Source organism: Dermacentor andersoni, chromosome 4 (assembly GCF_023375885.2).
Source record: "Dermacentor andersoni chromosome 4, qqDerAnde1_hic_scaffold, whole genome shotgun sequence".
NCBI classification, from domain to species: domain Eukaryota; kingdom Metazoa; phylum Arthropoda; class Arachnida; order Ixodida; family Ixodidae; genus Dermacentor; species Dermacentor andersoni.
In genome coordinates this window covers 120,138,624-120,166,530 of record NC_092817.1, presented here as the reverse complement: position 1 = coordinate 120,166,530, position 27,907 = coordinate 120,138,624, and the positions used below count along the sequence as shown (strand labels likewise).

General features: G+C 45.3%; 1 protein-coding gene across 9 annotated transcripts in view; it reads left to right on the top strand.

The window, feature by feature from the left end:
• The window catches only part of LOC126537545 (DNA damage-regulated autophagy modulator protein 1-like), a 106,544-nt gene extending 79,266 nt beyond the window's left edge, over positions 1 to 27,278 (top strand). For all 9 annotated transcript variants that reach the window (XM_055074351.2, XM_050184646.3, XM_055074352.2 and 6 more), the window contains 6 exons: positions 294 to 454; positions 9,848 to 9,915; positions 11,788 to 11,960; positions 19,556 to 19,733; positions 24,031 to 24,095; positions 26,039 to 27,278. In XM_055074351.2, the coding sequence (XP_054930326.1) occupies positions 324 to 454; positions 9,848 to 9,915; positions 11,788 to 11,960; positions 19,556 to 19,733; positions 24,031 to 24,095; positions 26,039 to 26,224 (801 nt within the window). In that variant the 5' untranslated portion in view covers positions 294 to 323 and the 3' untranslated portion in view covers positions 26,225 to 27,278. The remainder of the gene's footprint in view (positions 1 to 293; positions 455 to 9,847; positions 9,916 to 11,787; positions 11,961 to 19,555; positions 19,734 to 24,030; positions 24,096 to 26,038) is intronic.
• Positions 27,279 to 27,907: the final 629 nt, after the last annotated feature.

Here is a 27,907-nt window from a genome sequence, read left to right as displayed (position 1 = left end):
AGACTTTCACCTACGATTCTTCCAGAGTTCGATTCGATACAGGCGCACCGTTTGCAACGATTTGAGCTGAGGTGACACCTTGACCCCGTTTAACCAATCTTATGTTCAATAAAAGTTTAATTGCGTGTTTTCAATTTTTGTGTATTTATTCCTCTGTTAAATAACGTGGAGCTAGCCTTGCGCGCTTAAATGCTTTTGTTGTTGTTGTTGTTGTTGTTTCATTTTCATACAGGAAATAAGCACTATGGGGCTGCCGTCTCCTCATTTAACCAGCGTTCATCTTTCACGTGCAGGAAGGAAACTACCTGCGCGTTGTCAGCGGCATGGAGATCAAGGTCTCCAAGCTCCACTGGTTCCCATGGATCTTTGTGTTCACGCTGACGATCACCGTCATGATCGTCTACGCGTGGAGCGTCCTCATCGGCGACGTGCCTGTGTTCTTACCGTACGTCAGGTAAGACACATTTTCCGGAATATCCTGCTTCTCCTTCGCCAGGACTTGCGGCTACGTTGATTGGAACGACCGACTGTGCCACGTGCGACTTCAGTGGTTGCGAAGAGAACATTCGAGCATTTATCGGGCTCGTGTCCTAGATTCCAGTCGCGCGTACAATCGCTCTCTAACGCATTCCGACGACTTGTCGATCGGCCACTGTGAGTGAAAGCGCAACGTCGTGAAAGCGCAAAGCGTCGCTCGTCGGCCCACAAGAGAGTGAAGGAAGACACGTTAGCGGCTTCGTTAGGGCGACTGGCCTGTGTTGCGCCTTAAATTGCGCGTTGCCGTTCCCGCGCATGCGCGATTTCGCCGCGTCTTTCCTTCCCCTTTCTCTCATCTTCCTGTTCCAGCTGCATTCCCTTTCCTCAACCAGCCGCTTTTATGGTTACTATCCCTGTCTTCACCTCTTTCATTTCTCTCCCTCTCTCTCCCTCGGTGTCATTGATACTTTTTCTTTCTTTTTTGCCTTGTCTGTACACTTTCCCTTACCTTTACAGTCAGCGTGGAGAGAACAGCGAAGAGCGGACAAATCTGCAGAGTTTTCGATTATCCGATACAAAAGTTAATATTTCTTTATTCTTTTGCAATGTTCCTGAAAGGCATCGACTGTATGATGTGCTTACATGTTCTAAATTCTCGCGAAACTTCGTGTTTGTTGTCATGGCGCGTTGCCTTCCCTATACTTTTCAATGCTAACTCGGAAGCGACCAGGTAAAATGATCACTGCTCGTATAAAGCCGAATGCGCGAGGAACTGCATGGAAGTGGTTCAAGCATATTTTAGCCGTCACCTTTTTGTGAAATTAGACGCCAACTTCACCTGGTAAGTTGCATTGTTACGGACAACCCGAATCACACGTGGTTGTGCCTTTCGAATACCGTCAGTTGACATGAATATATGCCGGATGCAGAACCAACGTGCTAACTACGGAACACGAGCCGTTGCACCTCCATTTCTGTGTGTAGACTAAGAAAAGCGGTTTTTATGGCAAGTAACGTGAAGAGACAGCTGTGTTCTCCACATGCGTAGAGATGCTGCCCTGAGCGTCTAACCGGCTCATTGAAAAAAAGAGGTAAGGTTGGGGAGAGATTTACCTTCGCGTTATAGCCACGGTAATAAAAACCGACATGAAAGGCGACTATGTCTCCGAGCAGCCTTCGGGTCTGAGAAGAATAATTAGAGTGCCTGTCAGCGTCTTCTATTCTGTCCCTTATCAATCGTGTGGCTTTCGTTTTTGTTTTTGTTCGCTAGTTCGCGCTATGACGTAAACGCGGGGTTGCGTGTCATGTTTCTTAAATATTCTGTAGCGGTTTATTTATCCCGTTGACGTACATTCCACTTGCCCAGCTTGCGTTTGATAAGAGCGTTTTAAAGGATCCGTTTGACGCACCTCATATTTTGCTTAGCATGCTAAATAAAAATAAGTAAGACAGTTACAAAGACGAGACGAACCTAACGCAGGGGAAAATCTGAGTTGTCTTTTCCCGTGCCTTCATTGCCGTCTTACTTTATCATGACAATGAAGCTTATCGCAAATTTAACGCCATCATGCACAATTAACCATATCTTAAAAAAGAAAGAGTTCCTTTGCCCCACCGACTCCCTGTGCTTTAATATTTGTAGGCTTCACATGGTTCTTCCTCAGAATCAAGCCCCTCAGTTCTTCTGGGGCCAAATTCGCAAAGCGTTTCTGTTATAATTGCTCTTTTCTATTGTCCGATCCCCTACTCTAATACTGCGTCCAACCTTATGATTGGCTAGCATTTCATCTTACGAACAATATTATAGAGTGAGTAGTTTTGGTGAATACGGGCCCTGAATCGTCGTGCTGAAAGTTCCGGCTTTTTTCTTTCATTTTTTTTTATGGTCAGGAAATTAACTCGTTTCTTTTTTTACTTTCCTGCGAAGGACAGGTTGCGTCATATTGTTTCAGAACACTGGGAAACCAGTACAAGCGCAACTTCTTCGGTCAGCTTTGTGTTGCGCAACCAGAGTAAAAATGAATGTCTTTTGTTCATTGTGCCATTGCTTTTTTTCTGCGTCCACAAGCATTAAATAGGATGAAAAATAAAATGGGGAAGCCCAAAGCACCGGGTAAGTACAGCAGGCGCGAATGCCAGCAAAAAATTAAATGAGAAGGGGAAGCGTGAGCATCCCAAATGAATTTTAAAGAAAAGCCAATTATGAAAAAAAAAGCGGAGGCAAGCTTGAAGTAGATGACTGTACAAATAGGCATACAACATTGAAGAGGATTTAAAAGGCATCACAAAACCTAGGAGTGTGCTCCTAGTTTAGGAAGCAGGCGCCGGCTACAAGCAGCGCCAAAGCTCAATCGGAGATCCAAACAGCCCCCCAGGACCACCAACCCACCGCTCCGGCAATCATCCGCAGCATGCGCGTATTTGATGTATATCTTGACGGTTGGTGTAATCAGTGCGCCCTTCGGCACCCTGATCGGACAGGAACCAGATGGGGGCAGGTGCCGCCAGGCAGGATGGCCACACGGGGCCCCCGACAGGAAATGGCCAGGCAGGTGATTCCGAGGCCGTATGCTGCAAGTATGTCTATACATGAAAGGTATAAGTGGCGGCTTGCGGGCAAGAAGTGACAGAAGGATGGCCTGGAATAGGAAGAGAAAATAATACGAATAGGATCGGAAAGGATAGGGGAAGAAAAAATGAGATCGTGAATATGAAGCATGCAGCTAATGCCATCTAACACGGGGAAACACCGCCATAGTTGGCTAAAACAGTGCAGTTGGCAATAAGAAACATGCGAAAGTAACGTGAGGCGGTAAAAAATGTATGAGAGGAGTGAATATGCATTTGGCAAAATGGAAAGGGTAGGAGAAGGAGAAACAGAAAGGACAGCTAGAGGCGCGAGGTCTGCAGGAGCAGAACTCGCGATCGCTTGGAATTGAGCAGACCGCAGTAGCAGTCGGGCGTCAGAGACTCATCGGCGTGCATCGGCGCACAATTGGCGCACTATGTGCGCCGTGTGCGGGCATAAGGTGAAGTAGTGCGACACATTGTCGCACACTGCTCCGTACGTGCACAAGTTTGAAGAGCGAAGGTTGACGTGGTATAAATAGGAAACAAAGTGACAGTGTCCCGTAAATAGATGCCCCAGCAGTCTATTCGGCGGGAACCAACCGGGAATGACATGTACGCTAGGGATCCATCGGTAAAGGCTGGTGTTTCTGCCCTCCCTTTGCCAGTAACAGTGCCACTGGTTCCTCGCAACACTATAAAGTCGCGCTCGCACTGTTTTTACAGAGGATGTAGTTTCGCGAATCTGCCCCGACCTTGCCACTGACGACGCAGCGGCGTCCGCCAGTTCATTGCCCACCACGCCCCTGTGGCCAGGGGCATGGTACAGGCGCACCCGGCGACCCCCATGAGCCTGCAAGAGAAGCGCCCTCTTACAACGCCAAACGCGTGAGTCTGCGTCGCGGAGATGAGATAACCCGGACAACAATGAAAGACAGTCAGTAAAAATGTGTACCGGTGCTCCCACAGGCAGTGAAGCAAGGAACACGAGCGCCTCGGCGAAGGCGACCACCTCGACGCTATATGCACTTGTCGCGTTTACAAGCTGGAACCTGCGTACGGCAGCCAAGCGTCGACGAGGGTCAAATACGACAAAAGCGGCTCCCGCCAAGGCACTCGTGAATTCGCCGTCAGTGTATACATGGTGTAAGCGGAAAGGGCAGCGATCCGAGCAGCGTGGTCAGGAGTAAGTCTCTTGAAAGAGAAGCTACAGATTTCTCGTGCTTGACAGAACCACGGGTCGAACGGGCACTCGATACCACTCGGGTATAGAACGCGTCAGAGCCATAGCGAGTAACCTGACGTAGCGTAAAGATTGAAAACTCAGCGCTCATGCGGTCCAATTCCACTCTGAGGGGCGGACAGTTGAACAATATCTGCAGCGCCGAAGTTCTGGTTGTGTGGTACGCTCCGGTTAATGCCACCAATAGGCTACGTTGCACCGACAGCACTCGGGTGTGAAGGTGCGCCGTAGGGAAAGTAGGCCACCATACCGGCGACGCATATGCAACCGCAGGCAGCAGAACCTGTCTATATGAACCACGTAAAAATACTGGTCGCCGCGTAAAATGCATACGGATAAAATTGAGCAATTGGGTGACCAATATCTCGGATTCAGTCTTAAGGTAGTCAACGTGGGCGTGAAAATTCAGTTCGCGACCAAAGACCACTCCGAGTAGTTTAATGCGGTCCTGATGTTTTAGGAATGCGCTGTCCAATCGGATTCACGGACGGCGCTTAAAAGTTTCCATGTGCCCGTTGTTGAAAAAGAAAAAAAAAAGATTTTTGAAGACTAATTTTGACTTTGTTTTGCCTGGCCCTATCACAAATCAAGGTCAAGACCGATTCCGCTAAAGCCTGCAGTTGCAATCGGGACCAACCGGAAATTAGTACAATGGTGTCATCCGCATATGCCTGGATGTGAACACCCTCGGGCGATCGGAGACTAAGCAGGGAATGAATTATAAAATTCCATAGCAGGGGGCGAATGGGCGAGCCCTGCGGACTGTCAATTGAAGGGCAGACCGAGACTTCACCTGTCTTTGTCTGAAGAACCACCGTGCGGCCAGTAAAGAAAGATTGAAGAAAGTGATAGAGGTACGCAGGGCAACGATGTTTGCGTAGAAAAAATAGCACCCCATCATGCCAGACGCTATCAAATGCCCCAGTAAAGTCCAAGCAAATTAAGACCGCGGGCGCGCTCGCAGCCTTAGACACACTGAGTTGCCGCTTTAGGGTGTGCAGTGCCAGAGGGGCACTCCGTGCATGTGTAAAACCAAATTGATTTTTATGAATTAGATTATGAGAATGTCGAAAATAATATAGGTGGGAATTTAGAAGCCGTTCTAGAATTTTACCAAAAAGGGAATTCATAACAAGCGGTCTATAGGCAGAAGGAAGGTGAGGGTAATGACCAGGTTTCGGTACAAAAATAACGCGGCCTGTCTTCCAGGCAGAGCGAAGGTGACCCAAGTGAACTGCTTGAAGTTATGCAAGAAGAATTGAGGGTGGTGATGATAAAGATTTCGCGCAAACGTGCCCGTGAGCCCATCCAGCCCCGGTGCCGCGCGTAAGTTCCCAAGAATCATTGCATGTTCAATGTCAGGTGATGTAAAAGGGGATCATCCGGAATCGCCGGATAGGGACAGCCCGCGAGCGCACGAATTCGACAGTGAAAGTCGCTGTCTGCAGCGGGCTCGTCCACGGCAACGTGCGTGCGCAGCAAGGGCTCTGTTGAAGCCTTAACAGAAGTGGCGAGGGCGCCATCCGGGGCCTCGAGGGGGGGAAGGCATGTTGGAGAGCTCTGCTTTGCGAACCAAATTTGAGCAGGCCGGCAGAAGGAGGTTCCTGGATGTTATGCCAGCGCACAACGCGCGATCAGCAGCATCCTTCGCCCGACGAATGCAGCGCTTATATGCCGCGAATGTTCGAGCGTACTGTGCACGGAAAACCTCGCGCAGGGCCCGATCGCGCGCACCCGCGAACGCTCCTCACTCAATTGAGGCGTCCACCGAGACTTAGCGCCCTCACCACGAGGCCTCCATCTTACGCATATACTTCTTGCACGAAGCACGATATGCATCATAAAAGCACTTGACCGCGGTGTCTGGCATCCACGCCGAGGAGAATCTGCAGCGACAGATGGAGACGAACTAACGGTCGCGACTGAAAACCTCCCGTATCTGAGCACGTGCGTAGTTACTAAGTGGCCATTGGGTGTCGTTCTTTTCGGTACGATTTTACTTGCGACCTCCACGTCTAGTGAAACAGCGATACTTTCTGGCTGTTGTCGGTTCTCGCGCTTCCAAATCTGCTTCCTTCAACGGTCCACTTAAGTTGCGCCACGTATAGCTAAACGGGCTGCATCTGTACCCATTGTTTTTTTTTTTTGTCAGTGAGTTCGCACGCAAGATAGCGAATCATAACCTTAGGGGTCTCATTGCGATGGCTCTACTGAATAGGAGAGTTAGTTCCACTACGTGACCCTACGTTTCGTATGAGGAAAGTAGCGTCTCCTTACCTTCATTCATAGGCCCGTCGGAAGACTGCCATTTCATAGGAAAGATAGCGGCCGCACCGCTCAATGAGCGACACGTGGAGCATTGCATTTGTGCGTTGAAGTCATTGTTTCCGCAACATGGGTTCTGTTTCGTTGGACTCTACACAACGTACACATTTGCCGAGGCGAGGTGAATGAGGCGCGTGGAAAGAAACGTGTTGTAGGTCACGTAGGAGGAAGAGTGTGCGTTACGTAACAATAACACGGAAACATATCGTCGAAGAGGAAGCCGCGAAGAAAAAGAAAATAAAGAACCGCGAACTTCTTGAAGGTTACGCTACACTATGAATTCCTTTGGTGACTTATTTCTGCAGGAAATAAATGGCTGATTCTGTTCGTCGATGGGGAGTCTTTGTTTTGCGCTCTGACCCTTCGCTGAAACTTCTCTGCGTTTTCCTCGCGATGTCTACGTTTTCATGATTCTTTTATTGATAATACGTTTCCCGCAATTGTTATTTAGCCTGTTTCATGTCATACCAACGGCTGGAGGTTGTTAAACATCTGGCCTGAGAAGACATCCATTAGAAATTGAGAAGGAATTAAGTACTTCGTAAATCCACGCAAGGCAGTTATACTTATTATGTTTCGCAATACATCAGCTTTATGTCTTTCTGGTTCCCAGCATCTGCGGGGAACGAAACATTGGCAATACGAAGACAGCAGGAGCTAATGATCTTCATCGCTTGTTGACTCTTCTTATCTCCATAAGTCAATTTTATAGGATGCTGTTAGCTTAGAAATAACTTCTCAGAAGGAAGAAACCGATAAGACAAAGCAAGTGATCTCGTAAAAACTTTCAAACCTAATGAACGTGCTTTATATAGCTTGTAGCAATCGTAGATTTCAATGATTTCGTTTTCACTGTTTCTTTTTATTAATGAAAAATTGGACTTTACTGGTTATCACGTCACGCATTCTATAGGTAAGTTCAATTGGTACTTTCGATTTGCTTTTAAAGGGGCACCAATAAATATGTTATGTTAAGCTCTGTTAGTAAGTTACATTCCTGCGATAGCGAATTGGCCACCCTTACCATGTGAGGAGGCTTGGTAAGCTTCCTCTCGCGATTCCTGAAGACAGCCGGGCCGAGTGACCACCTGTGACACAAAGCTCAGAACTAGTACTACGGCAAGGGTCTATGCCGATGGCCTCGTACTAGATTAAAAGGCCTCGTCACCGTAAGCCAAACGTGCATCCATCCACTCGTATGTCCTTGTGGATGTGCGAGTCCGACCAGTGTCTTCTAAAGGGAGTAGGGCAGACAGTTTCATCTTTCCCTATGGTTCCCAACCAACTCAATACTTCGGAATGACTGCCGCTAAATTTCCCGGCCAGCTAGCAGACTACAATTTCACAACCTTTTTGTAGTCCAACGCCTCTACAACAAAATGACCGGCTTAACAAAGAATTGATTCTGTGTCGGCTAAATTCCTATCTTTTAAATCTGTTCTGAACGCCTCTACAGCGAATACCACTAAAACGAATTTGCCTATAGAACGAAGAAATTTACCCGTCCCCTACGGCTGATTTGCAGCGTTTTAACGAACACGCCACGTAGCTGTGCTACGTAGGCTAGCGGCAGCATTAACGACTCGATGTGCATGCCGGTGTCAGATGTTACAGTCCTGCTGCTGTGCTGCATGAATCGCTCAAGTCGTGCGCTATTTGTAACACAGCAGCTGGTCCAATGGCTGACGAATGCGCCACAGTCGATCACGACGTGATGATGTAACCGCAATTGAAGACCAGCAACGCCTTCAAAGCCATCTATGGAGGAAACCACGGGAATGTTAATGAACAACAACAAAAAAAAAAAAAACAGTGACAAAGATCCTGCAAAAGAACCAAAACTGCTTGCTGACGACAAGTAAAGCGTTGGCAAAATTTGATGACGTGCAGTTTTATCGTGCGCCATTGCCGTGTTTCGCCGTGGAGCACGCTCTGAATCTCGGTGCAGTTAGTTTGGTTGCAATCGTGCATTCTATCAGGCGAAGTGTCACAAAAAATTACCCACCCATTTGTCTACCTAAGCCTCCATTGAATTCATGCTAAATCAACGTTTTTCGTTGTTGAACCTACTTGACCTGCTCTATTTTGAGCTTTAAAGAATGAGACCTTTACAACTAATTGCCCCCTACAACGAAGAATTTTGGAGACCCCATGCAGGTTATTATAAAGGCATTGTCTGTATTATTTGTGTTGTTGTTGCTCTGTTAGTGCTCATCTCTGTCTCTCTCTCTCTCTGTATCTCTCTCCTGTCTTGCTCTACTTCTCTTTTTATCTGCTCTCTCTTTTCTCGTGCATAGTAACGAACCAGAACTATGCATCCTTTCACAGAGGTCTCGTTTGAGGTGACATTCACCAATGGCGCAGAAAGTCATTCGTACGCAACTGCAGTTTTCGAGGTACTCGCCGCGCTCATTCTTTCAATTTCATCCTTTTTTTCCAACTACAGCGAAAATATGTAGCAAACCCTCTTGCGTTTGTCGTATACCACAATGCATCAGATTGGTGTCCACAGAGCACACCAGCTGCGCAAAAAGCGCCGGCAGCCGTGTACTGAGAGCATCGCGTTTGAGTCTCCGGGCACTGTACATATCTGTTCTCTTGAGTAAAGTCCAGCTGGGATTTACGGTGTCGTCCATGGTTCCGCAGATGAGTCGGGTGGGTGGCTGGGATGTAACCTCACTTTCGCCCGGTATAGTTAGCGCCTTGATGAGCGCCGTTTGGACGAACTCTACAAGAGGTGAAGTATATGTCTTCGAAGGCCGAATAAATGTGGTCGTTGAGCTGAGCTAACCATTTTCACATGCAAGGCGTGCACGGTGGACGAAGCTCTTGTTGTGAACTGAACATCTAAAGCGGCAGAAGTAGATGTTACCGTGCAGAATTTCAGGCTCACAAGTTACGAGCTTGTTACACTGTGGTGTAAGCATATGACCTCGTTGAAGCGCAGCATAAATGAATCTGCGCTTCCCCTGCTTCATATATGCGCATCGTGGTGAGGATATGTTATTGAAATATATAGCATTAGTTCGGCCTTGTGTATGCCTATTGTACGGCATTCACGGTAATGTATATAATGTTTTTTTGTACAGTTCTGTATGACGAAGACTATGCCTTTATTTCAGCGGGAACTCGCTTCTCTTAGTGTGCGTGTGGTGGCGAAATGCTGCTTTTTTGTGTGTTGTCTTTTCTTTATGTTCAGCTTTCTGATGCTAATGTCGTTTTCTGTTCTTCCAGCGATGCTGGTGGCAATCCTCCGCAAAGCGCACTATTCGGACTCGCCCTGATCGCCTGCATCCTTTCGGGTAAAGAGCCACAACTCTTGCTCTCTGAAGTGTTTTCTATGTCTCATCGAGAGCAACGCCCTTGTGACGTACTTTTATTTGTCTGCGAGCACTTATCGTTTTCGGTGGTTATTAGCGCAATCAAGACATTGACAAGTGGAGAGAATCACGAGCGCTATCTTATCATTATAGGACTCTTTTGAACACGCTAAAACATGCGTTATCTGAAGGGGCGGTATGACAATAGCCGAAGGCTCATCAAAAGCAAGAAGTTCGTATCTATTGCAGCGATCTGTCGACAAATACACTCCTGGTTTCGCGAGAGCAATAACAATTGCGTGTGTCAGCACGTGTTCGTCGTTCGCAGAAAACGGCCAATGTACACTGGAGATTGCCGGGGAATATCTTATCCAGAAGTATGCGGATACGTACGTCAGCCCATACCCTGTCGCACCAACACCCCACTGCGCTGACAAAATATGAAGTTGTACCTCATAGAGAAATCTGAAATCCTGGCCTCTTTTGCACCTTTATTACAGCGAAGCGGTTCCCCTCTACTTGGTCAGCATTTTTCGTGTCCGCGTCCGTCAGCAAAAATGTGGGCCGATCCCGGTGGCAGTGCATGGCCAGGAGCTGTGGCTCGTACCCCCACAAGGCAGAGACTAGAAACAGTCAGCAAAGTGAAGCGAACGGTGCATGCATTCTTTGGAATCACGCATACAACGTGCAGAACAGCATGCGTTTCAGTAAAGAGCAAGCGCAATGCAATCACCTTAACCACATAATTGACTACAAGGCGCTCCTGATAACGATGCGAAGCGCGTTTAGCGCTCCCCTCATACGTTTCCCGGTAAAGATTACTCTTGAGCAAGCTGCCGTGCCGACGGTAGTTGGCGACGTGGGCAGTGGCGTCCCTAGGTTTTCGTATATAAAAGAACCAGCCTAGCAACTAATTTCAATGTTGTTGAAGCAGCGCTATTGGCGGCTGCGTGCTGTCAAAACTATCATTGCTACCATTACTCTAAAGTAATAAAGCATGGTACACCTCCATGAGCAGTTGTAGTGATGGTTTTAAACAGCTTCATTGGACATCCACTTTGTCAGGGTCGGGATGGCGAGACAATTTTTAAATTGTTTTTCCAAGCCACGGGTGCTTGCTTAATTTTCCTGAAACAGTCACGTATTGGTTATTTTAGTAAATGTACTTTTATTGGTGCCATTTCTTATTCTTGTATTGGTCTTTTCCATTTATGCGAGCTTAACCCAACCTTCTTTAGCAGCTCCATACTACTGCACATTGCGATCTGCGTCTGTGCTGACCTGTTCTAAATCATATATGATACAGTATACCATATGGTCGCCCTGTCGTCTCCTGAAGCGAATGCTCATTACACATTTGACTGGTCATTTCCGAGCTTTCCAAATATCTTCAAAGGTCGTGTAAGACAAAACTGAAACATTGCTGTGAGCACGAACGGGTTCTACTGGCTAGAGTGAAACCTAATTATGCCTACTATTGCTGTTTATTGTAATAACACAGCTCTCAAGTTGTATTTTGTAAGAAAGTTGCATCGTTTGTTGGTGCCTTTTGTAGAAAAGTCATAGCGCTGTAAATGACCAATCGAAGGTGTCATCAGTCATCACGAAATACCAAGCGAATATTATTGGGAGATTTTGGCGAATCACTTTGATAGATTCGTACCTGGTGGCTTGGTGGCTTGTTGTTTTCCTTGGGTACACGATCAATGGGGCATGAGTTTTCGTCCTACCGGTTCCCAAAATTTCACATATATATATTCTCTCAGCTGCCATTGCATTCTTATGCTGTCGTATCAGTTGTCAGGCAGTGCCCGAGACGCAGGGTGGAATGGGCGTTCTCGTTTGCAATCGCAGGCTTGATACCCATGCTGGTGCGCTTCTTCGCGGTTCGAGCGGTGGAGTGCAAGCGCAAGAAGTTCGTCACACTTCTCAACTACCTGTCGCTGATTAGCGGCCTGCTGGCCGGCGTAGGTTTGGCCATGGTCGCTACCAACCCCGTCAGTCACATACGGCGGGATGGCACATGGGTGAGTCAAGCTCTATCATGGGCGCTATCTATCTATCTATCTATCTATCTATCTATCTATCTATCTATCTATCTATCTATCTATCTATCTATCTATCTATCTATCTATCTATCTATCTATCTATCTATCTATCTATCTATCTATCTATCTATCTATATATCTATCTATCTATATCTATATATATCTATATCTATCTATCTATATCTATCTATCTATATCTATCTATCTATCTATCTATCTATCTATCTATCTATCTATCTATATCTATCTATCTATCTATCTATATCTATCTATCTATCTATCTATATCTATCTATCTATCTATCTATCTATATCTATCTATATCTATCTATCTATCTATCTATCTATCTATCTATCTATCTATCTATCTATCTATCTATCTATCTATCTATCTATCTATATCTATCTATCTATCTATCTATCTATATCTATCTATTTATCTATGCGTGTGACACCTTAGCACACGCATATCAGATAAATCATGCCATACCAACTAGCCGGCGTGGAAGCACGTCTGTTGAAACTCATGGGAGCGGACAAGAAGAGAAAGAAGACGGCGGGATCCAAAGGCGCGCGCGCTAAAGAAAAAGAAGAATCTTTGATTTCGTTCGCATCGAAAGCAGCTGTGTCGTCTCGTTTCTGCGACATGGTGCCGTGACCAGGATCGCGGCTACTCCTCTTCCGGCTGGCCACGGACTACCAGAATGACGGACTGGCTACAGAAGACGGACGAAGAGGAGGCTCGCAGGCGAACCAACGGCAGCGAGGCGCGACATCGGCAGCAAGGAGCGGCACGGACACAGAGGACGGCCAAGACTCAGATGACGTTTCGCCGCTAGAATATGTAAGCGACCAGCAGTTTCCTCAGTCATTCAAGATGAACAGAGAAGTGATTTTGAAAAAGCGAAAGTCGCTGAGGACACAAATAACCAATTTATTGAGCGATGCTGAAAAGAAAATGGAGGAAAATCAGGATCCTACAGCGATGTCGCTGATAGCCAGCCAGATTAAAGGTATTGCAGACACGCTGAAGAAAGCAGACGAGCAGATGGAGCAGTTCATAACACCCGAAACAGCTGACTCGGAGTTTGCGAAAACCACTGAGTACGAATTAAAGATAATAAGTGCTCTGCACAGCATCAACGCGTACCTTTCTCGGCAGGAAATACGGGAAACAGCGAGGGAGCAACCCAACTTTAATGACGAAGCTCGACAATCGCAGCAAACAACGATAGTGAAGTTACCAAAGCTAGAAATAATGAAGGTTGACGGCGATAAAATGAAATGGCAGAGATTTTGGCGGCAATTTGAAACAGCTGTGCATGAAAGAACCGACTTGAACAAAAATCAGAAATTTACATACCTTCTGTCCTCACTAACCGGAAAAGCGGCAGCTGCCGTGGAGGGACTACAGTTTTCCGACAGTAACTATGGGAATGCCATTGATCTACTCAAGGAGAAGTACGGAGAAGATGACGTGCTGGTAGAAATGCATATGAAAGAATTAACTAACTTGAATACAGTAGCAAACTGCAACGACTATAACGGTTTAAGGAAGCTGTCACAAAAGGTGCTAGTGCACATACGTGGATTGGAGTCCTTAGGACTGAAAAGCGAGTCCTATGCATCGATGTTGCTTCCGATCCTGAAAAGAGCTTTGCCAGTGGATCTGTACATTGGATTCCAGTTAAAACAAAGAGAAGTGATCAGTAGACCCTCAGCACAAGATCAGAATGTGGTTTTACGTCAAGGAGATATACTTAGGCGCTTGATGAAATACATAGAAGATCAGGTAGAGTGTAGAAAGGAATTGTCGGCAGAAAAGAGAAAAAGCTACGGCAACAGAACTGAGAGTAAGCAGCAGACAATAACAAGCAGCAGACAATAAAAGTACAGCTGCAAAGTTTTACATATTTTGCAAGAATAGTACTCATTATACTGATGACTGTAGGAGAACGATGCCTTATGAAGATAAGAAAATGAAGCTCAAAGAGGCAAACAGATGTTTCCGCAGTACCAGGCCTAGCCATAATGCAAAAATATGTAAGGCAAACATTAGGTGCAAGATATGTCGAAAATGGCATGCGACGTCTATGTGCCGAAGCAAAGAACTGACTGCACAGTGTACAGCATCTACTCCTGGTGAAACTGAAAATCAAGAAGAGAAAACATCTACTTGCCATTTTATGAACATCACATCAAGTGTTTTTCTGCAGACTGCAGCTGCATTAGCAGAAGGTAGAAGGCAGTCATGTTATTGTCGTGTTCTGCTGGACGTCAATAAAAGCCTCGAAGAGCAGCATTCTCAGGAGAAAGCGGCACTCCTCTCTGAGCAGGTGGTACGTACTAAAGAGCTGCTGAGCAAGCATCGGGAAGAAATGGAGCAGCTAGAGAAAACGGCGGAGGCAAGGCTAGCTGAGGAGCGGAGACGCATGACGGAAGAGCTGGACGTCCTTCGTTGCAGTTTCTGGGAAAAGGAGCAGGCTCTTAGCCGGTCTGCCAACGAACAGCAGGCGAAGGCTTCTGCCGAAATGGCAGAGCTTATCAACAAACATGGTGAAGAGGTCCAAAAACTGTCCTCTGCCCTCGAGGAAGAGCAGAAAAAGACAGAGTCACTCCGCAGTGCACTTGATTCCCTCAAGAAAGAAAGGGACGAAATCGTAGAGCTTGCAGAGAGCATCACAAGGGCCAGGTCGGACTCGGCAGTTGACCCAAGCACTGCAATAAGGCGACTTGCAGAAGAGAATGCGAAGTCGTGACGAGAGGCGGAAGCGGCACGCACCGAATATGAGTCTGTGCTCTGCGAGGGGAAGTCTAGGCTGAAAGATGAAGTGGAGACTGTTCGTGCCGAGTATGAGTCTACACTGCAGAATCTTGAGGAGAAGCTCCGAGGGACCGAAGTCGACCACAGGAGACATCTGGAGGAACTGCTTGCAAGCCAGAAGCAGTACCAGGAAGAAGTGAAGTTGAAAGATGAAGAGCTACTTCTACTGAAGCACGAAGTGGAGCAGTACGCTGACACGCTTGGCTCGCAAAGGCTGGAGTACGACCAGGAGTGGGAAAACATTGAGCGGAGTCTGGAGACCAAGCACGCTGCCGAGATGGAGTCACTCAAGTCAGAGCACAGGGAAAACGCTGAGGTACTGAGAGAGAGTGCAACGAGAGCTGCTGGTACGCCATATTTATCAACTCACGCTGCATGGAGGAATAAGCGTCACATCATCGCAGCTTCGAACTAAGTATTGGATAATACAAGGAAGACAGCTGAAGAAGAAAATTCATGGATGTCTAAAGTGCAAACGATTTAACGCCAGACCACTGCGCCAAGAAACAGCCCCACTCCCTGCTGACAGAGTCAGCTTTGTTGCACCATATACAGTGACAACGCAAGGACGTTCAAGAAGGCCAACAGAGACAGCAATCGTATGATTAAAGAACTACAGGAAGAAGTCTCCAAAAGAGCAAGCCAAGGAGATGAACTCAAATGGAAGTACATCACAGAACAAGCTCCTTGGCGGGGAGGCTTTTATGAAAGGATGGTACGAAGCACGAAACCAGCAATGAGGAATGTTATTCGAAAAAGACTGTTGTCAAGAGAAGAGATGCAAACAATAAGAACTAAAGTTGAAGCTATCCTTAATAACAGACCGTTGACCTATGTACACAGCGAACCGGATAAGCCAATACCTGTTGTGCCGGCTGATATAATAGGTGGAAAGCATAGGATTAAAGACATAACCGAAGTAAAAAAAAAGGGCAGCATAGAAGAAATGTGGAGAAATAAGCAAAAAATCACGAAAGATTGCTGGAATAGATGGAACAGGCAATATCTGAAAGAACTTAGAGAGCAGTGTAACGGAAGAAAGCAAGTAATGACGGTGAACCAAATAAATATAGTTTTGATCGGCGCACGCACTCCTAGATCCTTCTGGAACCTTGCTAAGGTCATTGAAGTATATTCTGGAGTCGACGCGAAGACGCGCTTCTGTCTCTTAAAAACGAAAAGAAGACTTGTTCGGAGACCAGTACAACAGCTTTACACACTTGAAGGCTGCTTCCAATGATGAGATGAAAGCTTTTCGCGGCCGGAAGCTGTTGAAACTCATGGGAGCGGACAAGAAGAGAAAGAAGACGGCCGGCTCCAGAGGCGCGCGCGCTACAGAAAAATAAAGGAAAAAGAAGAATCTTTGATTTCGTTCGCATCGAACGCAGCTGTCTCGTCTCGTTTCTGCGACAACGTTCTCAGCTATTGTATGCTTATTCTGCTCCTGTCAAGTCAGAACAAACTCACCTAATTAGGGTCTTGGACAACTCTTCAAAATGTGTCTATGAAAGAAAAGCAGAATAATTTTTTTTGGTCGTTATGTATTTTCACTTCTTCGTTCTCGCGTTCTGGCAGTGGCGTCTTTTCATGTTTCAGTCACGTCTTTTTGGATTTCTTGGCCGTCTTGTTCCATTTCCATACTGAGTAGTAGCTTTGACAAGTGTCCTCAACTTCGCCCCTGAAGTTGTAGCACCCCTGCGCAGCCGTAATTGAAGCTTAGGGTGAAGTCCGAGCCATGTCTGCGTTAGTCCCTTCCATCGCCCTCCACCACCCCCTGACCCTATGCTACGAAACTACAATATTAATACTGTGTCTATGCTTCCTGCCTTTAATCCGAAGTTGTTCTTGAGAAATGTATATTTCACTCCAAATTAAGGGATTACCCCCCTCCCTCAATCGCAGCTTCATTTCACCACTTCCGCCAACTGAGATTTAGTTTTCTTTCACTTTCCTTGTTATTTTTTTTTTTTTCATTTGAAGCGCTACGAAGCGATGATAGCATAATGCCGTCTATACTGCAGTGTAATCCCGCAATCATAAATCAGGGTTTCACAACTTCATCTCCTTCTTACTGCCGTACCCTCGAAATTCCATTTTCATGTTGGAAACATCGCAGTTTGGCCAATTTTTTCTTGGTTTTCCGTAGAAGAGTGCTGCAACTAAAATGCTCACGATGTGTGTAGCCTTCGCCATCCTCTCTCATTCGCGTAGCGAACGCATGAAGAAAGAATTTGCAGTAGTGAGCCGATCAGCGCTACAGCGCCAGCCGAACGCTCGAGCTTTGAAGTGCCTGTAATGTAGCAACTCAAGCATGTACTCTAGTGCCGATGAACGCTTTCCATTGCTTCTCATTCAGAAATTACGAAACGCCGTCGGTGCCCGTGTTCACTGTTGTTGAGGCTGTTCATTTAATGCATTTGGCCGACTGTCACCTCAGCGCTCGGTGCACCAGCATCAAGAGCTGAATACTCTTCCTGCGGATCACATTTGTGCAGCATTATGTCGTGACAGTGCTCATCCACCATTCGGCCACACCTAGTGTCATAGACACATTGCGGAGCGCTAAGTTGGAAATGTAATGTGCTCTTGCACCTATAACGTATGTTTCTTGATTCTTGTCTGTCTATAGAGGACTTCCCAAGAAACCAGCCTCTCATTGCATCCTTAAGACACTTGCTCCTTTCAGTGTACGTACACTGCTTGTCAGTTTCGCTATCTCTTTTCTATATCTGTTAATGTGTCTTACTGCCTTCTTATACCTCAACGCTACGTTCTGCTATCTTTCTCTTCCGCCTTTTGCAGACTCTCAAGTCGGCAAAGCGCCTGCTTTCTTAAAGAAGTTGATGCGCAGACAGTAAGTGTCGAGTGGTTTGTGTGTATCAGCCGAAGCGTTAAACCATTGACATTTGAACACTGCTGAAATGATAATCAGTTAACGTTCAGTTACTTCGATACCCGGTAATACGCGAGCGTCGTTTAGTGAATACTAATCTTCAGCAAGCAAACCAATAGGCAATGTTTTTTTAACACTCACTCGAACAAATGTTTGTGCACGTGCGCACAAAGGGATACTAAAGAGAAAAATAGCTTGAGTCGTGTAAGTAAATAACTATTCTACAATACTAAACAGAAGTCAACCTTATCGTGCGAAGAGGCTTCGTAACACATTAAATACGCAAGACCAAAATACAGGTGGCGACGCCGCCTGCAAGTTCCAGGACTAGCTCGCTGTGACGTCACGTGTCTTTGCGGCGTCTGCACTGGCCTTGTTAAAGTTATTTTTTTAAAGACAGACTACAACCAGACCTCGTCGTAACCAAGCGGCATATAACGAAATAATGGAATTAACAAAATAAGTGAAATTAAATTTGAATTCACGACAAAGATCCGTAGTGCCGTACATGCAATAATTGATATGACAAACCAATTCGACTCCCCATTGAGCTTTGTTATCACGAGGTATTGCTGCAAATTGCATTCAAAAAAGCCAAAGACTAAACTTAGTAAGCTCAAGATCCTTCACCGCGTCACAGTGGCTCAATTACGAAAATATGCATGTTTGAAATCCTTGAATTCACACTCCCAAATCCGTTTCCTCGTGTACCATTGACTGGCTTTGCAACATTAACTAATTACTCTTGTCTAAACACCGCACGAATTACGGTAAGTATACGCAACATTTTTCATCAGTTTCATTTTTGAGTTCTTTGCCTGCGGGAATTAGGAAGGGATCCATCGTAACATATCTAAAAAAAACTTGCGGTCGCATTTGTTAAACGCATGATTATTTCATATTGTTCATGCTAACAGCTTTTCCGTGTAGAACATTGTCATGCATGTTTGTTTCTGACTTGCATCAACTTTATGTCTAATGTAGTTTCTTGCGTTTATCACTGTTCACCAGGATGTACAGTCTAACAGGAGGTCTCGCTCTGATTCTCGTGGCTTTGAGACGCCCTTCGCATTTATGTATTCTTTTGCACTGTATCACACGTATTCTGATAATAAATCTGAAATCTGGACGTACTGGTACTTGAATTACGGCGCAATATTCATGAAGTGGAACTTTCAGGTTCATTTTCTCTTCCGATAATTGCCCACTACGATAACATTAACAAAAGTAGAGCTTTGGAGGAATTAATACCTTATCTATCTAGACTGACTTAGTGTTAGATACGATAAAACACATTGCACATTCATTGGTCACGAAGGATGTTCGGCTGTAGGCAAATATATAGCTTTGAAAAGTTTCTCGGACTAGACGCATCTGAGTGCAGCGCTAGTTTAGACGTTTCACAAAAATGTTTTACACTAGCATTAACAATCAACAATAGGCACCTCATTTACGTCCAACACATATAACACAGTAAGCGCTAGGATTTATGTTTTTATTTAGACTTCTTCGTTTGAATCTGCACGAAGCTATGAGTACCGAATGCAAATTACACTAGAGTCTAAACGCCCGGTCATAAATTAGCCATATTTTTTAAATTTTGCCTCTTGCAAAAGCACACTTTTTTGCAAGTTCTTCTTCACCAAGTTGCAAGCGTGGCTTCATTTAGCTATATGCTTTGTCACATCAAACTTAATGTCCCTTGGAGTGCCGTTAACAAGTGCGTTCTTAATATGCATGCACATTTCATCCGCAAGGCGAATGTACACGAACGTGCATTAATTATACATGTTCAAATTTAGATCCTCTTTGTCCTGAACCTTAGATTCTTCTGTGCTAATTTTTTTTTATTCCGCAGTTGCTGCCGGTTCTCCTTCCACACATCGCTGGCGCCGGTCTGGCTTTCGTTTTCTCGACGGGCTACTTCATCATCCAGGCCATGTTCGTGTGGTTGCTGGGGCACGACCACTGTCGTCCAGTGCTCGGATACGCCAGGATAGTCGCCTCGTTGGCCACCATTGGCGGTGCTATAGCCAGTATCCTTGAAGAACGCGTTGTTTGCTGCGAACATGCTCGCTCTTTCGGGGTGGGAAGAAGGGGCGAACTTATCAGCCAGTCTGAGTGGGTGGGCGGTACTGGGAGGAAGCGGTAAGCTTACGTGATTTCGCGTTTTATGGAATGAAACATATTCTAAGACCCTCGCGAATGGCTGAAGCCAAGAATGTTCTCGAATAAATTGAAGTATGCGGCAATAGAGTATTCCATCCTACCAATTGTTTATGCAACAAATACATAATTATGTACGAAGAAATTAAAAACGCATTTCGTGAGGCCCCTTAGGATAATGGCCCCCGTTTGAAATTTAAGGCGCCGCCAACCATTGAAGGAAAAAATTTTACTACTCGTAGAAAATAACTTATTTGCTTGTGTCATGTACGTCATGAGTGAGGAAATGCGGCCACCCTCCACCCTTACTCTTTCCCACACCGACCCCTTCCATCCCCACACCTGACGTCACGTCGCTGTAATGTTGTGTGTCGCTTTTCTTTTATTGCTTTATTGTTCGTCGAAGTTCACTTTGATCAGTTTGAACGCTTTGATTTTAGCCAAAAAGTCAAGAAGTGGGAGCATTGGCTACTATACTATCGCACTGCAATCATACTGGCATTTACAAGCATGCAAACATAACACATCGACAGCATGTTTCCAGACCTCTTTTCTTTGTCTTAGATTTCTAATTATGCTGTCCTTGTCGAATAGATCGTAGCTATGGATCGAGCTCGGTTATCAAACTATTGAAAGTGCACTGGAGAGTCCCAGGCCGTGATGCTGTAAATCAGGACACCATTCCGTGACGGGATTAGTGAATGTGTTGAAATTGCCAAACAAACCCTTACAGAAGAAACGTGTATTAGTGTCATTCTGACGGCATGAATCTTCACGCCGTCTAAAAATGCACCTCCATGCAGTTGTGGGCCCTTTTTTCTCTTCGTCGCAGTTTTCTGATCTTGGATGCTTGTCATTCACACTATGATTTCCACTATTCCTTTTTGGTCATTCCAGCAATGTTCGTTACATTTTACGGCCTTCAACAACACGCATAGGACTTATCGCCCCGATAGCCATAAACAAAGTATCCACCTGTGGTTGTGGTGGTGGTAAAGTTTACTCTAGTTTTTCCTAATGACGCTCTTCAAGAGCCTAGTTTTGATGGAATTTAAAAGTTAATCAAGAGCAACGGTCTGCACTGCTTCTAATGCTGGCGCCTGTTCTGGTGGCTGGGCATTGAACAGGTAGCGCCCTTGTACCACATTAGTATTCAATCCCCATGAGAGGCGTACTCCTCTTCATTACGACTCCTATTCTTAAAGCTTAACTATTTGCAATTTTTTACGGTGTGAAGGCAGTGTTAAGTGCTATGCCCGTTTTAAATTGTGAGGGAGAGAATAACTAACAATCTAGCTTAGCTGATGCGAAATTCACTACGCCGTAGTTTCAGGTGTGTTACACTATGCGAAGTGGCCTAGCGAAGCTATATTATAGCGGCGTACGAACTGGTAAATCCGCTTCAAACGCTTTGAAATTCCCTGTCGGTAAACATTTCAATTTGGCTAGCCTCGCAATTTCAAAAAGTTACTCGTGTCACATTTAAAGGTTTCAGTTTTCGTGGGTTTCAAGAAGTGACGGAGCGTAGCATACTGTAGCGTAATGTGTTGTCGCTACTTGCTCCGTACAGGACAGCTCAGACGTGCGCGCAGGAGATCCGTAGACATTTTCCTGAGATGGTTTTACGTTTAGTTACTCGAATTACAGATTTAGGCAATTGCGCATCACATAGTTATGTCATAAGAGCAGCAGTCACTGTGAACTGGTCTCTTGGTGTCTCTGGCGTGAATTCTCGCCGGGCGCCTCGGGAATCATCCTAACACCCAGCCAGAGAAGAAAAAAAAAGACCAATCACAACTTCTCGTTGACCAGAACCAATCAAGCCACACAGATCAAACACGCACACCCAATCGCGGGCGGATTTCGCCAAGTTTGAATTCGATTACAGCCGTCTGCCTAAAGAATTACAAACGAGCGCAAAGCAACAACATGCATGAAACTACCGAGACTGCAGTCGGACTTTTGAAGAGCTAGAGCAAAGAACTATGGGCGTCTAGAAAGCGAAAGGGCACAAAAGAGTCGGGAAGCATTCACTGCACAGTGTGGGAAATTACAACACCGGGCTTATGTCACTAGTACAAAAGGCGGACAACAACGCGGTCGCCCGGTCTACGCCTAAGGGTCCGGCCTTACCATTCGTGGGCGAAAAGACACTTCAAGAATAAAAACGATAAGAAAGAAAAGAACACTGCTAAACAACACAGGCGACGAATAAACGTAAGGACGGACAGCTATTCAACAACATATCTCCCAGAACAACAATCAGCAAACATTTCCTTGTGGCTTTGCACGCCTCACAATTTCAGAAACAGCAGTTCTCACTGTTCATTTTGTTGGTCGCACTTATTCCTGAGTTGCCTGCCAAGCTGCACAACATCGGCGAGTTTTGTCTGGACAATGATATTGGCGCGTGAAGTGGGTTCTTTCTCTAATGATACTTTCTATTTTCTTATATTTGATTTATTCTCATATTTGATTTATTTATTTTGAAATTGTTTTTGATATTATGCTTAGTCTTGACTTGTCACAAGTTGTCAACGAGCCCACACGTGTTCAAGGCAATGCAGCCAACATTCTTGACCTCATCTTTCTGTGCAATCACTTTTCGATCGATAAAACTAACTTAGCAGTGCTAAATGGAATATCAAATGGCAAATTAACATTATGCACTACTCCCATTCAGGCCGCAGCAAATCCTTCTATTTCGAAAACTGGTTATCCAGACTTTACAAAAGCTGACAACTCAAGCATAGTTAATTACTTAATTTTGGAGTATCAGTCATTTGAAGAACTCGCTAATTCTTCAAACACTGATATAGACACATTATGGGAAAGGTTTAAAACAATTGTATCTCACTGCATCGATAACTATAACCAACAAAAGCCAAACGAATAAATAGAAATAACCCATGGATAACACGTGATATCATTCATGTGAAGCGCAAAGGGAAGCGACTAAGAAAATTGCTCAAAACAAAAAAAGGTCCTCAACATAAACGTAAACTCACGTGTGCTCTCAATGAAATGAGAGCAAAGATTATTACAGTGAAAGCACATTTCTTTTCAGTTACGCTTCCTAACTTTTTAAAACAATCCCCTGGAAAGTTTTGGAAGTATCTTAGCCCCAAAAAACAAAGCAGCACTCTCAATTCTCAGGAACAAAATTTAAGTTTTGCAAATTCATTAAATACATACTTCCAGTCTGTGTTCACTGCTAGTGGACATTGTCGAGCACGTGAATTATACGCGTCTCCAGTCTATGTCGAAGCCCGCAAGCTACGAGTTTCAGAAGCTCACATTATGTATCGTGCTGTACAGTCGCAAGACCGAAATGACTAAATTTGTATAGCAAGGCGAATGACCTTCCTAATTCCCTGCACCTTTTGACCGCCGAGGCGTGTGTTTCTCGAAGTCTTCCGCGGGCTTCCGTTTCGCGAAGCCAACGTCATCGCTCGACGTGGCTCGACACAGGGCCGCACAAATAGAACGTGTTGGCGAATACGTAACACCATTTCTACTACCACTACAGCTGCGCTGCTAACCCCCTGTTCGTGTGAGAATTACGTAGCGAAACAATACGCGCTATACGTAAATATCATCGCTGCAATAAACATAGTTACGCCGTCAAGCACGTCACACATTTTATACACTGATTGATTTCGTAACTATTTATCCTGTTGTAAAGCTAATCATTTTCACTTGCTCTTTTTATATAGCAAATTGTTCTATTTTTTCATCCACAATGTACTTTCTTTTGAACATTTCATGCAAGTTTCCCTAGCGACCTTACTTGTTAGGTTTTTGAATAGAGAAACATGCCACTATTACAAAGGAATACCTTGAAAATTAACATGAGTTCCAATTACGTTGAAAAAGACGGTTAGCCTACCACAATGAAAGAGATGTGAGTGCCAATAGCCCGCTACTCTGTAATTGTCTAATATACAACATATTAGTCAACATGGCTCCATGTCAAGCCACTAACCATGATTTACAAAAGCATGATAAGAGAAACGTCTTGAAATACTAATGTTATTCCAGGCAGTGAATATGTGGCACTGTGAACTTTCAATTTGCAGTTACGATAGGCATTTTCTACAATCCAAAGAAAGCTCTTTGTTACTGCGAAACTGTGCTATCCTCTTCTACCTTGACGAAACCAAACAGTGGCCGCGTTTGCTCCATTCAACAGCCTAGAAGACTTCAAGCCCAACCCACATCGTGGCACTATTGTAAGGCTGGATCCTGAAATCTTGAAATGATATTGTACTTTCTGATGCTTTCTTGAAATAAGGAGATTAATTGGAATGAACAACATGGGACACATGTACTTCATCACCTATGTTACCGTGCGGGCTTTGATCTGTTGCTTCCGCAGTGTTTGCCTATTCAAATTACTAATGCCAGTGGCAACGACCATGCACTGCTTGATGCTCCTTGCGCATTGATGCGCCACTGCATTCTGAATGGCTCAATAGCGCTGTCGGTACAGAGCCAGCATTTCCCAGTATGCCCTTAGGGAGTAGAACCTACGCCCGGTCTACGTCCAGAACCTTCGGACAGCGCAAAACAATGCTTCCTTGATTGCTGCAAATTCGGGGAAGCGTGCCCTCAGCGTGAAGGTGCTGAAGCTCGTACCAAGCCACGCACCCTGGTTGTATTTTACCGCCAAAGCTTCTGAATAACATAAAGATGGAGGCTCTGCCTTGGGACATAACCGAAATTATTAGAGAGATTATTAGGTTTGCCGACTGGGCCAGTCGTGCGACAAGCTTTTACCGCGGCTCGCCGGCATGCTACGACTTCGGACACTCACGCCGGGTTGTGGAGTAGCAGGCCAGAGGCAAGCTCTTCTAGCCAACGTCACCGCTTTTCATTCGCATTCAGCATTTTTTTTCTGTCTTGTCAGGCATGCTCCTGTTACCTGTAAGCATATCTTGCATACCTCGATTCCCACGTCACACCTCGGCAGCAAAGGCTTCGAGAATAAAAGTTGTCTTTCGAGTCGTGTTTCCAAAGTAGTGCCTACTACATGGCACGCATGTGTGTGCACATGCAGACTTCTTCGCTCTTCGGTGGCATTTGGCATCTGTGTACACCTTTACCATAAGAGAAGTTTCGCTGTGGTTTAATCAAGCACCCCAGAAAGAGCAACGATATTCTGAGAAGTCTATATTCATAAAATCACTTCTTGGGTGCAATTGGTGATTACTGTACGACACTATTCTTCTACCGCAAAAAGTCAGAAAACGAAAACAAGAATACCAGCGAAAGGAAAGGTAGAAAGCAAGTGGAGGGGGAGGCAGAGAGGTCAACCAGGTGCGCGTCCGGATTGCTACCCTACACAGGGTTACGGAAAGCGGTGTACAGAAAGAGCAAAATAGAGAGGAGTAGGCACTGGGTTCACGTGGGAGGATGCGCAGGATCATTATCAGCAGTATCTCGGGACGGTTCACTTCAAGTAATTCAATAGTGCACAAATCGCTTTTGTGCCAGTGACGGATGTGGCCATGGTGCGAGTACTTTTGACTCAGAGAACGGTCTCAAATCAAGTCGGTGTAAAGTTGTACGCAGAAAGAGGCGTTGGACGTCTTAGCGGTGAGAGATGCGCAATAGGTGATCCGTGATTTCCTCGTACTCACAGAAGTCGCACGTCGGGCAGTCGACCATTCCCGCACGGTAGGAGTAAAGTGTTCCTAAACGCCACGCCCAGCCACAAGCGGCACGGCAACGTTGATTTTTGGAATAGAAAGTAAAACAGGCGCTAAAGTATGAGTAGCGCCTATCTGAAGTTCTGCTTTTTGCTTTCGCATTTTTCTTTCTTTTCTTTTCCTGAATTCCTGCGCTATGAAAATCTATGTCTATATTTATAGCTTTGAAAAGTCTGTTTTCTTCAGCGTCTCTTTTTTTTTTATCGCTGTGTGTGCGTGTGCGTGCGTGCGCGTAAATACTTATATTTTGCGGTCAAAGCCTCACAAGAACATCTCTAGGTCGTTTTCGCCTTGCACGATACCAAAATAATATAGTCAAGCCATGAAAATTCTGCACGGCCTTACTGGAGCCACTGCTAACTTGTTTCCTCGTCTACGTGCCATTTGTTTAGCAGTTCTTGAACCTGTATATAAATACCAGTACATTTAAATATAAAGTGATCATTATTCTGCTTTCATTGCAGTATCGCGGCCTCAGCCCATGGTCCTCCGTTGGAGAGTGGATTCTCATCATCGGTCTCATGTGCAACTTCCTCACGCTTTCCGCGGACATGAAGGCGGTCAACGTCACCATCAACCTAGAGAACGTCGTTGTCAACAGTGAAGCGCAGCAGGAGAAAGAATCGAACAATGAGATGATGAAGTTCTAGTGGGATCACGCGGCGGCGTGGACATTGCAGTGCGGGTTTCGCCGTTAAGGTCAATGGGCATTCAGGGCGCCTCCCAGCACTGGTCATCAAACGAGCCTCACGAAGTGGTTTTGTGTACGAAACGGCAAGTTGCATTAGGAACCGGAACCCACTCCTGTGAACTGTGTGCACTGCGTTACGAACTGTTGCTGGTTAGTTCATCTTAGTCGCTGAAGAGTCGTTGCTAGCTACTGGCAGAAAGTCTGCGATGATATTCCAAAATATCTAGTGTATGTAGTCAGGAAGGATACCTCGTCTGGCAAGTTTATAGAATTCACTTGGAATCCGCATCATTGAGCTTCAAGCAAGAGGGAGAGGAAGCAAGAGAGAGTCAGCACAGTCGGATCGTTTGACTTCAGGCTCGTTTACTTGAAAAGCAACGTGATGTTAAGCACTAATGTTCAACTTGACATGCAGTAAAAAGGGAAGCGACAATTCGAAATCTCAGAAAGCCGGACAGAAACTATTTAAAGAAATAGTGTGATTTGATTTGTGAATCAAACTAAGTGACCACAGATGTTCAGGACGACGAACACTCCAGGAACGATTAAAACAGTAGTCTCAATTTGGTGTGCTGGTAGCACGTGGCCAGCGTTCCTTGCTAAACGATGGCATGGATTGCAATCACCACTTTGCTCAAATTTGGCTGTTGCTTATCAGATGTACGGGCCATGCGGCTAGAGCTTGAAAGAAAACAATTTAGCCAGGTTCAGAGCGTTTCTGGTGACTAGCTATTATGCAACTCTACAATCGTGACATTACCTCGTCAAATCCATGTGTCAGTTTCTAAAGCATGCCCTCGTATACGTAGAAAGTTCCATTATTACGCCGTTTTTAAAGCAATACATGCAGCATATAAGACTCCACGTTGCTTCTACATGTCCACTTTGAACGGGAAACGCTCAGAGAAGCTCGCAGCGCCTTAGTCGCAGGTTGAACGCACACATACATATATTGAAACCTGTAAATACTCTGTACATTTTGTATTAAAATGCTTCATTTATTTCTTTTCTTATTTTTTGACATTATATTTGGTTTAGTATTTGCTATCGCAACTTTGGATGGTAAGTTGCAACGCAGAAAGAGAAACTGCCGAAGAAATATCACTTCATGTAAGTACATTGACACCGAACATTGTTATCTCTTTCTTGAACATGTATATCATTTAGTTAGACTCGTCAATTGAAGTCAAGGCAAGCATAGTCGAGAACTGAGTTTTCGTAGTGTTGACGCGATGCACGTAGTGAGTTTACACGCAGTCGCAGTAAAGTGCGAAGCTTCTTATAGTTAGTCGTCTGGGAACAAAAAGATGTGACTCAACATAATTGTAGCCCAATTCGCCAAGATTCTCGTTCGCAAGTGTTCTTTGCCATTGGCTGGCCGCGTTCGCTAATGATATGTGCAGCATTAGGATTCGCTTGAAGTTGTTCTTAGGAACGTTTATGGCGTGCAAGATTTTTGTGAATACGGGCCCTGCTTCTTATGTGGTGCATTCGGAGACCCAAGTTAGAAGTATGAGAAGCTCGAGGAAGTTGCCATAAGAAATTTATCTGCGATAAACTACTATAGCCTGCTACGTTAGGCGGCCTGAAGAATAGAGGGTGGTTGGTTGTAGGTGGCCCTACACCCTTGCCTGGTACGGGG